Below are 13425 nucleotides of genomic sequence, written 5' to 3' on the forward strand. Positions count from 1 at the left end.
ACATTTTCTGAAACTCAGCTTTGAAATGGTAATTTTACACTATTAATATGTTATTGATTAATTTTAGCAATCAAGGCAGCTAGATTATCAAACAACAGCCCAGGCACATGTTAGAAATCAGTCTAGTCACAAGTACTTTGGGTTACACAATGTTAATTTTACTCCTAGGTTTCAGAACCCTAAAAGCTTCCATTACAGAGTAGTATTAATTATTTTTTATCTTAAGTCAGTTACGCTGTTAATCACACAACATTTGGTGTTTATCATCTATATAACGAGACCATCTTAGCTGATGATCCCATTGCATAAGCCCCTGCCTTAGAATGAAGCACCAGTGAGATTTTTCAAGTATCAAAGGTTTCCTTCCAGTTGGTGGCTGGACAAGCTGCATCTGCATTCAAGAAATCCAACAGAGGTAAATATGGCATCAGCAGAGGAGGCTGAGAACTTACACCTAACAGGTTAGAGGAGATTGCAGGTTCTTGTCCCTCACCTGTTCCCAGGGCCCACCAGTTCAAATGACAGCTTCACAAGGATCCCACATCAACAGGGCTAAGATGTGCTGAGAGAGCTGAGCATAGGCAGCCTCAGCTCTTGGAAACCTCAGCTTCACAAAGCAAATTTTTTTCTTAAAGCATTTGTCCACACAGACAACATTCACCCTGTTTGTAGGTGAATTTATGAAGTTAAGTTGTATCAGCTATGGGTGATGCTTGCTTATATAAAGCATTTGACCAAAGAAAGGTCCCTCAAATGAGCCATGTTTTGTAGAACTCCAAGAGTCACATTTCTGCAGACTTTCAGAAGCAGCTGGAAGAACCTTTGTGCATCGTACTAGAACAGATAGAAGGGGAAGCATGACACCTCTTAATGCAAAAACAAAACCGACCCTTCTAGCTACTCAAATTAAGAACAGAAGGCTGCTTTCCTTGCAATTAAAGGAACATTTCTTTATACCTTTTCTTAATGATCACATGGTGATTATAATTCAGTGAAATCATGAGTAATATATAAGATTATGTACCTGGAATGAAAACAAAGTCTTGAATCTCTTTTGCTGTAGCAAACAAGTTTTGTATGGCCTCCCCACTCACAATCATATAACACAGAATGGCTTGGGTTGGAGGGTTAGAGTTAGGTTATCAGGTTCCAACCCCCTGCCACAGGCAGGGCCACCAAACTCCAGATCTGGTACTTGACCAGGTTGCCCAGGGCCCCATCCTGAGCAACCTGGTCACAGAGTGCCTCCTCCTTAGTAAGAAGGATCACCTACTTCTCTTTGAGGGACTGTATTTCACCTACAGACAAGTAATGATCTTACAGAACAAATTAAAAGACAAACTTAAAAAAAAAAACAACAAAAAAACAAAGAAGAAAAGACAGATGTGAGAGAATTGAAGCAGGTTATTAGTCTCCTGGCATTTTGTTTGATCTTTTACTTGTTGCAGGCTCTAAGACATGGTTCTTTATTATAAGAGTGTACTAAAAATGTAAGGGGTAAATTTTAACAATCTCTCCACAAATTCATTTTAAAATTCTGTTATAATTACAATAAGCAAATTTAGATTTGTTTTAAAGTTAACTGAAGTAAACATTTACCTATTATACACTTAGGGTTAATTAAAAAAAATATTATTGAATTGGTCACCTTTCCAGATAGGGAACGGTTACTTGGTTCTTTGAGGTACTTTAAAACCACGTGTGCTGAGCAACCCTCTTACAAGCACTGGGGCAAAATAATAAAATTATTTCATTGTTACCTTAATTTTAATCGTGAAAGTACCACCCGATACATGTGACTTGCAGGGAAATTTCTTCTATGTCCAATTGGCAGCAGAATAGGATGAACAGCTCCCACAACATATCCTTTGTTGTAATATTCTTCTACCTTAGATGCTATATCCAACACAGAACTGATCCTGATAACTTCTGGATTAGAGGAAGCTAAAATCATTGAAAGGATAGAAGAGAAGCACATTATACCATGGACACACATACTCCTAAGAGAGTTTCTATTATTTAAAATACACAAATCCTATCCCAAGGTGCCTACTAAAAATATGTCGTACACGGCTGATTACTAAGTGCACAACTAGGTGAAATACATGTATTTACAAATAAACATGATAATAAACATGATCTATTAAGCAGTACTTCACCGGATATAGCTTTGTCAAGCTAATTTAAAAGCTACATCAACAACAAAATATGCAATAGATCTGAATACTAAAGCAACTATTTCGTCTAGCCAGAGCCTTAAGCATATTGCAGAACCCTCTGAATCCCTGTTGAGAGGTAAATTTCCACAGAACTAATTTAAGCCTGGAACAATTGGTTTCTCCTCTTCAAATACTTTTTTTTTTTTTTTTTTTTTAATCTCTTAGAAGTGATTTGTGGATTGCAGGTTGACATTTTTACATAATCCCAATTACAGTTTTCAAGTAGACTTAAATTGATGTCACAATAAGCTATGTGCTGTCACTAATTGCCAAGCAGGATCCATCTGAGGGTATGCAAGCATTTCTGATTAGTAGGTTAACAGCACATAGGAGTTGGAAAAAGCTTTTGAACAGTCTTGTCCACAACTTTTGCATAGAGAAAAGAAACATTCTGCACTGTCTATAGCTCATGTATTTTGCCATAGTATTGAAGTACCAAAGAACTAACTATGCTACAGCAATGCAAACACAGAAAAAAAGCAGTTGAGTGCAACATTATCATCATTTCAGAGATTTTCCAATTGCCTTAACCATTAAAGATCATTTACTTCCCAATATGTAACCAAAATACTCATACAAATAACAGAACTATAGCTAATGTGCAAATTGTATAATAAGCTTTAGAAGCACCTACTGAAGATGATAACAGCTACTCCACACATATTGATACACTCTGTTGTTCAGAGTGACAACTTAAAGCATGTCATTGTCATGGGCCGACATGACATACCCTTGCCTCAATATTCTTTCTCCTCCCTCTAGTAGGAGGGTTCTGGAAAAGCCTTATGCATTCTGCTTGAAAAGGAATATTTAGCTTAGCCCTACATCATGCATAAGCTGACCTCCAGTTGCTTCTGAATCTGAGACATGCCTCATGACTGAAACGATGGAATTCGCAGTCCTTGACAGGCATTTTCAAATTACACTTTGGAGTTCACTGCTCCCCAGCAAAACGAAAGACTGGCTGTAATGTTTCTTGCTGGGGATTCCCCTGGTGCAGGGGTACCTCCATGGAACTCAGAGCTGATTCAGGCAGTAGGAACATGGGAATATTGGAGGGAACAAGAAAGTACAAGAGACAAGGTAAGATACACTGCTCACAACAAATTAAGATGCTCAGAAATGCCATCCAGAATATGTAGACTGCAGTACGGTAGATCTAATCTACATCATGGCTAGCGAGAAGATCAGGGACTCCTGCCAGTCTCTCAAATAGGCCTATTCCAACTTCATGCATCTCAAATCCAATGAAGCAGAGAATAAGGAACATAAAGCTGAAATAAAATGAGTTTATCCTTGGAGTACTTTCATATTAATGCAGGCTATTGCTTACTGTAGATCTTAACAAGGAAAGACATTCAGTTCGATTAAGGTGTTTTTTTTTTTTCTTTTTCTTCCTTTTTTTAAAAATTTTTTATTTGGTTCCAGATCCAATGGTAACACATCACATAAGGGGAAGACCTTGCTCTGGAAATCACCAGAGCATCATGAAGATATAACACACAACTTGACAGCCTAGTGAAAACTAAGTTTGGTCTGCAGTGATAAAAAGCTCGCTCTTAAAGTTGCATTTAGTCCAAGGATACTGGAATAGCAACAAGCATGCAAATGAGTTGAATGGGTTAAAAGGAAAGAATAGTTAAACTTATTTTCTACAGTGCTTCACCAATCCTCATGTTTTATACGCAAGCAACATTCAGAAATGCCTCCAAGAAAGACTCTATAGACCACTTTTACCTGTTTTCACAATTTTAGCTGTTGAGAGGCTTCAAAACAAAGACCCTCAGTGTTACATATGTGCACATAGCTAAAACCATTCAACAGAACCACATGTACGTTCACAAATCCAATTGCTTGCAGTTAGTACTTACAACCAAGCAACCATCTGATCTTAATATCACAGTAAGTTACAGAAGCTAAGCACTTCTGAATATCGGACTAAAAAGAAGAAAGTAAATCTTTGCCACTGGAAAGAATGCTAAAATACTTTGAAGAGAAACCTTTATTTGCAGTTCTCATTGCAATTTCTCCTTAAAGCCTCAATGTTCTTTAAAGCAGATCCTTTACACAACACTTCCAAAAGCTTGTTACTTCAAAACACAGCTAAGCTGTTCAGGACACAAACTACTGAAAAATATTAAATGCATGTAAGCATAAAAAACCTGAACTCTATTGTCCTTCCTATTATCAGTAGGTCAGTAGGCAATTCATGTATGCATTCAAGTCCATCTTCATTTCCAGCAAGTTACCTAGTACTACCTATCTACCCAAAGCTTTGTTTATCCCAAAAGAATAAACCAATGAGAACCTCATCTGTCTATGAGTAAATAAACAGAGCAATAAATACAGTCAAGTACTACAACTTAGTAGAACATTGCTTCAGGTAGTTCTTGTAGTTCTTCAGGGAACACATTGATAAATTTTAATAAAAACATTACTACAATCCTTTAATTTGGGAAGAAAAGTAAGCAAAGATTAAGTTTTGTTTGTGAAAAAGTTCCCGAACATGTAACAAGGCATGTGCTTACACTTCCTCCCTTTATTAAATCCCTCTATCTAGAACATTCACTATAATTACTTAATATTAAGAATTTGCAGTAGATTGGATGGGTATAAAATGCAAGTTAACAAAAAAGTGGCTGCAAAACTGAGCTGCCTGCTCTGAGAGGGCAGCCATCTGGGCTTGTTTATGTTTTCAACTTTCTGGAAACAGGGAGTTGCTCTGTTAGAGACAGGACACCCTCGGGAAGGAAGTACCCCACAGAGCACTGTCTGCCTCCAGCTATGCATACAAATTTTGTTTCATTTTGGTCACAATTTCAAAAGCCTATTCAGCAACTAGAAATGAAGCACTTGCAGAAAAAAGCCCAAGCAAAACTATAATACTCTTAAAAGACCTACCAAAAGCCTGGGATGTACCTCAGAGGAAAGTATTCCCTGTATAAACTAAGGAATAGACTTTCTCTTGCACAAAGTAACAAAGACAATGACAGCCTGTTTTCCAAATTTGAATGCATTTTAAGACAATGTTTCCTCAGTTAAGGCATCCTGCTCTCCTTACTGAGGCACGGCATATTTTCTGAACAGTTGCACTAAATTCAGACAACCGTTACTCAAAGTGAGTAAGGATGGCAGTGGCTGACTCACAGGAAACTAGGAAAATCTCTAGCAGTTTTCAGCCAGCTTCCCAACAAGGACAGTTGTGTAACTCAGACAGTTTGGTTGTTAAAAAATACTTTGGTAGTTTCCACTGTAATTTTATCTAAGTGAAACCTTCGTCACGATTTGCGTTTCAAAATAAAAGTCTTACATTTTGGCTGGCTTTGATTAAAATAACAGATTTACTACAACTCAGACACAACAGAACAAAGTTAAATTCTATTTCCTACTTTCTCAGAATAGCAAAGCCGTAATGTAAGAATTACCTTCTAAAGTAAAATCCAGCAACACATATTCATAAGCAGAATCAGTCTTTGTTTCAACTTGTGGTCGCTTCAATGTAGAAAAAATTTTTCCAGGGCTGCTATCATCTGGGTCTTCCAGCTTTCTCAGTCCGCACCCCATGGTAAGATCTGCAAGTGATTAAATCTCAGGAGAAGGAAGGGGGGAGCAACGAGATCTGCTGCTCTCACTAAAAACAAAACAAAACAAAACAAAAAAAAATCCACCAAAAAACAGTAACCAAGAGATTCCCTTTGATTTTGTTTTCTATGAGCTGTAAATCCAAATACAGGAAAAGTCTGTCTCCCGAAACAAAAAGTGGAGGTACTTCCCATTCATTTTTTATATATAAACAGCAAATCCATCATGATTTCAAGCCATAAACTTAGTTCGAGTAGGCTTGATTTCTGCAGCAACGTTAGAGCTGCTACAAGCTAGCAGAGATTTTCCATGCCACGTCAATTTACAGCCAGCCCCCTATCAGTGCTCTCTCGCAGAGGACACCAATAGTGCTTTGTTTGTCCTTCTAGACCGACTGAGTAAGAAGGAGGGGCGGCGGGTGTGGGGGGGTGGGAAGTAAAGAACCGAAAAAGAAAGTTAGAGAAACTTGTACGTGTGTAATTACTTACCTCCAGAAGGAGTACCCAAATGCAGTAGCAAGTCAGAGGAAAAAAAGCAAGTTAGTCAGAATGAAAGAATGAGAAAAAGAGCCTCAACATGGTTGGAGACGAAAATCATTTCCAGAAAGGAAGTCAGCTTCAAGAGGAAATTGCTTCTGGCATCTCAAAGGGCAGAAAAGTAAATGAAAAGCAGTTTAGTCTTTATTTTAGATTTCCAAGTTTGGTTCCTATTTCCTTTTCACAGAAACTTTCTTCCAGAGGGAGAAAAACACAAACATAAGGTAATAACGTAAAAATGTTGTAAAGAAGCCTCCTATCAAGAAAATCATGAAAATATGATTATGATAAAGCATATACATCCCTAAGACCAACTTACATAACTGGATTTGAGAAACACTGAAAAGTAACTCTGGCATTCCCTTCAGGTCAGAGGGACCTTTTCAAGCTAATATGAACATAATTACAAGACCGCCTGCCCCACTTTTCATGAGCATTGAACAACTGAAGTCCTCTTCTCTGTCAGGCTGACCTCGGCTGAATAACTGCATGCACTCAGCACTGCTCCCTAAGCATCTTTTTCCGACAAGTGCTGAAAATTTAGTACAATTCCAAAGGCTCAGAATACATTTAATTAAAAAATAAACAAAATAAGAAAAAAAGAGGGAAAAAAATACCAACCAACACCTAATATAAGCCCTCATTATTCTCACATTAACTACTGCAATCACTTGTAGTCGTATTACACCTGATGCAGACCACAATAACATACGGAGACAAAAGGAACGGTGAGTGATATTTCAGGGCTCTGGTACTGTAGGGATGGGCAGGAAAAGAATTTTCATTATTTATTTTTGGACTACATGTAGAATAATTCAGTCCAAGCCAGAGATTCACGATGCCATTTTGGATTAAAGGAATCGTGAATTTCAATTTTAAAAGCTTTTAAATAATTCTCCCTGAAGAAAAGCGATCTCATCAAAATGGCTCACCTTTTCTACAACCACTGTGATTTAGACAAACCATTTTTTGTTTTCTCCCTGCTCTAATGTAAACCAAATGATGTAACTTTATTATTAACATTATTATTTAAAGTAGCTTACCAGGAGTAATAAGGGGGCAGACTACACTGGCTCTGAAATCTATGCTGTACTCCAAATTTACTTATTCTGGAATAACTTAAGTCACTGAGCGTGGAATCTATGCAGTATCACCAGTTCAATCTTACAGCCTTTAACGCAAATCCCCAGGTGCCAAAACCAAGAGATCCTTGCCCTTTCTTCTGATTAAAACCTAGAAGAACATACCAACTAAGCAACGGAGCTCTTCAGCTTCCTGCATGACTGTTTACACAGGGATCGCTTCCAAACAGATTTTCCTTTTCCCCCCAGAAAAGGTAATCCATGACCCGTTGCTATCCCAAACAGACATGTAAGGGTCTATTCAACCTGGAGAATCCTGCTGTCCAATTCCACAAGGATCTTGTAACCTCCTGTACAAAGACACGGTGACAGCTAAAATAGAAAGCTGAAAAGCTTTCTGCAGCAAGAAACCAGCTGACACCTGGATTTTACTTTAACTAAAGCTATCTTTGCATTTAATGAGGCCAGTACTCAGTCATTTGAGCTCTTTGCAGCAAGGCTCAAACTATATCCCAACTCTCTCTCCAAGACAGGGTTTTTCACAGTATCGACAAACTCTCTGGACACCAATGCAGAAACACTGTGATGGATAAGAATGACGCACTTTACTTTAGGTAACACTGGCTTAGTCAAGTAAGTTACAAGCTACCAAATTGAAAGTCAGTCAATAAAGTCATTGAAGACTTGACTCAAGAGTTGTTAGACTGAACCAATGAAATGATGTTGATGGGAGAGAAACAATTTCCTTTGATTCCTGGCTATGAGAGGTGCTTCTGGAACTGTTTTGCTGTTGAAAATGTTCACTTTGCAACAAGGTACTGCAACAAACCTGCCCATTTCCAGTGATCAAAATGCGAAATCTCTGGCAAGTGGCACTAGAAGAGATTCCTCATCACACTGATTTACAGCAAGTCCCACAAAAAAAGAGTGCGAGACTCAGTCATCCAACCTCAGTATCATTTTTAGACCTTTCAAAGGGAAAAGACAGGCAGCATAAGCAAATGATGGACAAGTTAATTCTAAGTAACTCTGCTTTTGTGGAAGGCTCTCAGGGTCCTGTAATTGCTTTCATTCTGATGAAATGGGAAAATGCTACAAAGATTGATTCATAAGAAGGCTTATACAATTTGCTAGTTGTATTGCCAATCACGGGAAATTATTCCTCCCCAGCCATATGATTTATGACACTGAGAAAACTTTTTAGCCTGCCTGGTCACCACTGGGACAAAACCATCACCATCCAACTGCACCTTGTGAGAACATCATTCACTCAAACATTTGAACTGGTTAGTTTACCTGGAGTAAATTCAGCTGCACAGTCTTTGGAGATCCGCTTCCATTCTGGAGGTTAGAGTTGCAATCTTCAGAAATAAAAATACCTTAAAACTGTACTAACTCCCTACAGAATAAATCATTGCTATTTATTAAGATTTCTCTAGGACAACTAGCAGGAAAAGAAAGTTAATTCCTAATTTGACAAAGTAAAGATGCAAAATATCATTTGCACCAGCTGTACCTATAATTCCCCGTGTCTGCAGCTTACAAAGGCGAGCTACATCTTTATATTTAACAGCAACACTAAGGCATATTAGCATCATCACCTGCCACACAGCAGCCACATCTGATGCAGCTCTTAGCAGATGACAGAAATACTAGTAAGATTCAGGAGGATGGACTGCAAACTAGAACTAAATCATTCAACACCTGAGGTTAGCCGAACACTTACAGAAATGAAAAAATAATGCACTTCACAGCTCCTCTGTGTATTTCTCTTCAGGCTTACTTCCCTTGTTTTATAACTCCAGATAAAAAATAAAGGTTTTGCTTGGGAAAGGGCAGAAGGACAATAGAGAACAAAGGAAAAAAAGTTAAATAAATAAATAAATAAATAAATAAATAAAATTGCATTCCCAACTTCAAGAACTGTAACTAAAACAAAGCACTGGCACTTAGCAGATCTTTTTCTGCAAAATGATTTGATAGTCTTTTGTCTATAACTTACATAGAAATTTTGTGAAGAAATCCTTTTGAAGTCTTCTCGGCCACCCTCCTCCCCCCCTTTTAATGCACCTCTTTTCTTCTTCCTTTGCAGGAATAATATGGAAAATAAAACAGGAACTACAGCCTTGTCAGAGCAGAACAGCCAGCTCTTCTGGATTAATATTTACCTTCATAATCTAAAAAGTTTAACCAGATAGATGACAACAATGGTTCATTTTAATGACTGCAGAAGCACAGTTTAATGACAACAGCTCATCAGTTCCATTCTTAACATTTTTCTATAACTGTTTAAATTACTCATCTGTGCTACAATAAACAAAAAATGACAATTAATACAGTAGATAGGGACCAATGTATATACATTAAACTCCCAGTTACCAAACCAGAACTTTGTGAAATGCTAAAAACCACTATTTATTCTATTTTTAACTGCTATATCGCACACAGAAAGAGCTTTGGATTTGTAAAGCTGCTAACAATTCTCTGAGACCTACACATGTATTACATATTTTTATCTATGCACATCTCACTTAACAAGGCTGCATTAAATAGATCTTCTGTACCTGCAATACAGTATCAAATGTAACAACTGTGATTATATGAAACCACACATTTTAGAATGTGTTTTTAATTATCTGATTTAAAAACAATTAAATATATATTTTTAAAATGTACACACTTATGTAGACAACAACTCCATTGGTGAACAGAGACATAAAATGACCATGTGAGGCCCACAATATTCGTTTCAGTATTTTCTAATTATTTGTGGCTCAAGAAGTCCAAGGTGGCCTGGTAAGACGTGCACTTTCCCATTACATCTCAGGAGCAATATTAAACATTGCTCAAATAAGAGCCACATATCACTGTTCTGCTTTCTGTATTTCCACTCAGACTTTCTACACTAAAGCTGTATGGGATTGTACAAGTGTATCAAGACACTGACATTTTTGATCTTTAATATAATGATACACAACGTGCATCTTTTAAAAAGAAAACAGAAGTGAAGAAAATTGTATACCAGGTGCATTTAAACAACTGTATCTGTTCAACATTACAAAGCCACAAACCCATTTTACTGTTATATTTACACTCAAAAACTTTCAACTATTTCACAACCATACAACTACTTACATTTAAAAACTGATAAAAACAGGAAAACATTTTTAGAAAGCCATGTGTTCTGTCAGGTTTTGTTCAGTTACTACTGGAATGCAGTTGCTCATTGACTATTTTGAGAAACGAATATCAGAACAGAAATAATCAAACATAAGTAAGCAAAAAACTAAATAGCTTACAGGGATGATGAACAGACTTCCAGTACACAGGATCAGAAGCAGCAGGAACCCGAAACATTAAGGAACTAGAAAATTCTACTTAATGCATAAGTGAATCCCTGATCAAATGCATAAAAATACAGGTGATAACTTTTGTAGCTCTCCTGTACGTCTAGGGGTTGTTAGTGTCACTTAGCACAACGTCAGAACTAGCAGTTTGCCATGGATATGTAGCATTAAACAAACAACAATCACTAGAAATACTGTGAAAGCTAGTTCAGAAAACAATACTGGCAGGGTCACTAAACTCTCAGCGAGTGAGAATCAGGGTGTTAATTCTGTTTGCTAATATGTGACAAGCAGTGCACAAACACTTGGCCGCTAGCTGGTGTGCAGGGAGCACAGTCCTCATCTGCTCCAATCTCTCTTAATATATGTAAGGCCTTACAGCTACAGACAGGAAACTGCAGAAGCCCAAAGGAAGCACTGCTGTTCTCCAAACCCCAAATCAAGACCCCACTTTTCTACATTTAACTGGATGACTTCAGTAAAGAACCACCGTATTGCGATGACTTTAAACGGTAGGAAAGTAACAGTGTAAAGTTTAAGAAATAAAAAAAGTGCTGAAAGCTGTGATGTCAAAATAATGCAATTTTAGGCACTTGTGAGAAAAAATTGTACAGTTCATTCTTAGTGCATCTCACCAGTGTATTCCTGCACAAACTACAAAAGCTGATTACTGTGCCTCCACTGTGTCTAAGAAAGGATTCAACTACAGGCAGCTTAGAAGTTCACTTCCTAGTAACTGGTATTATGCCACCATTATTGGCAGACATTTTAAAGAAAGAGAAGTTACAATGTCATTGGAAAGCCCTCAGTATTTCAACAGTTACTGGTAATTCCTGGAGGAAAGCCAAAAATTAGTGGTTCATTTTTTATTTTTTTTTTTCCCTCTAGAGATCTCAGATCGAATCTAAACACTGTTAAAAAATGGTGACATAACCTTCACAAACAACATCTCCAGACTAAGTTAGAGAGCCTGTAAAAGAACACCCGGGAATACTTCTGCACCCAATGCTGAACATGCTTCCAAATGATCAAGTTCACATGCAAGGTAAAACGAAGTAAATGTTCTTTGAAACAAAGGCCAGGAAATCAACTCATTTAGCAATAATTTACCATCTGTCCCAACAAATGGAAATAAATGACATTTTAAAATTTGCATTAGATGCCACTCCATCGGACAGATGGACAAATGACTGCACTAGAGTCGTACATTTTCAAGCAATCAGTTTAGAAGACTTCCCCAATACAGTACCTGCTGTGAACTTGACCTCTTCCATCTCTAAGCCACTACAGAAAAAGGTAAATCCTATTTGTAAACCGAAACTGCAAATGTCAAAAATAAGGATTTAGGACTAAATATTCTCAGCCTTGAGTCAAATGAGCTCTTGTTTCATGACAGAGCAAATAAGGCTCTAACAGAACACAGCACTTTCCTTTGACTCCTTCAGAGCCATTCCAGCATTTACAACAATACCATAACTACATAGAAATTCTTCCACAGAAATGACTTGTTAGGATGCATCAATATTTCTGTAACTTTTATACTGATGAATTCTAAAATCTAATTCTAAAATCTGCATCAAATAGAAGCCAGCTAGACGGCTCAGAGACAGGACAAGCTACAGCAACTATTTTCCCCCTAAAAAACATGCAAACAAGTTGCAAGTATCTGATACTTATTGGGCCCAACAATCTCCCAGTTTCTACAGTAACACTTCTTTAAAAACAAATCAACAAAAAGTTGAAATCGTATTGCCTAGATTTCTTTCCACCTAGCAAAACACAGAAAACACCTACAGCAAACATACCACCAACACAATAAATAAAATGACTGTGTGTGTCATCTCCTTTCATATAATTCCAAACCAGTGTAGAAACAGCATCTGACTCCATCTTTTTTCCTGTATAACACAAAGAGATGCCACTGGCTGTCAGAATCACCGTTAAGGTATTTACCTATTACACACAGTTTAGTGGCTGACAGAAATGCCCACGTGTAGGATCCCTGAGTGCTTCAAAAGCAAAAGAAATAAACAAAAAACCACCCCAACAACCAAAAAGCAAATTTCTATAGAGAAGATAAATTGAAAGCTCCAGGATATTATACATACATGACAATAAAGTCATTATAGATTCTTTTTGCTATTAAGTACACTGAGGCTGTGTCTTTGAAGAAAGCAAGTTTTACAAAATATAAAGGGTATTCAAGGGGGGTGAGGGCAGAAGCAAGGAGAATAAGTCACTTGCTGCAGCTGAGGATACAGAGCGTTCCATCTCCATTCATGGCACTGCCAACGAGTTCCTAAAGCCTTGCTCAGACAACAGAAAAATTGAAGGCAGTAAGGGGAAGTTTCTAAATGGCCTTGTCAGAGAATTAAGTTGATTCTTGTCTTCTTCTGTAAATTAAAACATAGCAGAAACCCAAATATATTGCTTTCTGTGTACCAGAAAAACATCACCCTCCTATGAAAATAACCAATCATTAAACTAGTGGTTCAAACTTTCAAGTTATTACCCTCCAGCACTAAAAGGACACAACAAGTGAAGGTATCTTACAAAAGCAGAGAATTCCAATTGAAAAAAAAAAAATCAAAAATAAACAAAAACTATTGCAATACAGATTTAAATAACCACATTTTAATCCATAGCAGGTAAATGCTGT

General features: G+C 37.3%; 1 protein-coding gene across 3 annotated transcripts in view; it reads right to left on the reverse strand.

Annotated features, from left to right (window-relative positions):
• RFTN2 (raftlin family member 2) overlaps positions 1 to 6391 on the reverse strand; it is a 29037-nt gene extending 22646 nt beyond the window's left edge. Inside the window, exons 1-3 of one of the 3 annotated variants that reach the window (XM_042822053.1) lie at positions 6290 to 6391; positions 5645 to 5791; positions 1761 to 1944 (exon numbers count right to left, since the gene is read on the reverse strand). In XM_042822053.1, the coding sequence (XP_042677987.1) occupies positions 1761 to 1944; positions 5645 to 5783 (323 nt within the window). In that variant the 5' untranslated portion in view covers positions 5784 to 5791; positions 6290 to 6391. Of the gene's footprint in view, positions 1 to 1760; positions 1945 to 5644; positions 6180 to 6289 lie in introns of those variants that run through there. The other 2 variants (XM_042822052.1, XM_042822051.1) reach the window with 2 other exon arrangements.
• Between the last annotated feature and the right edge of the window lie 7034 nt (positions 6392 to 13425).

The sequence above is a fragment of the Centrocercus urophasianus genome, unplaced genomic scaffold (assembly GCF_019232065.1).
Source record: "Centrocercus urophasianus isolate 14NV4802_14NV808 unplaced genomic scaffold, USGS_Curo_1.0 seq_20, whole genome shotgun sequence".
Taxonomy (NCBI): Eukaryota; Metazoa; Chordata; class Aves; order Galliformes; family Phasianidae; genus Centrocercus; species Centrocercus urophasianus.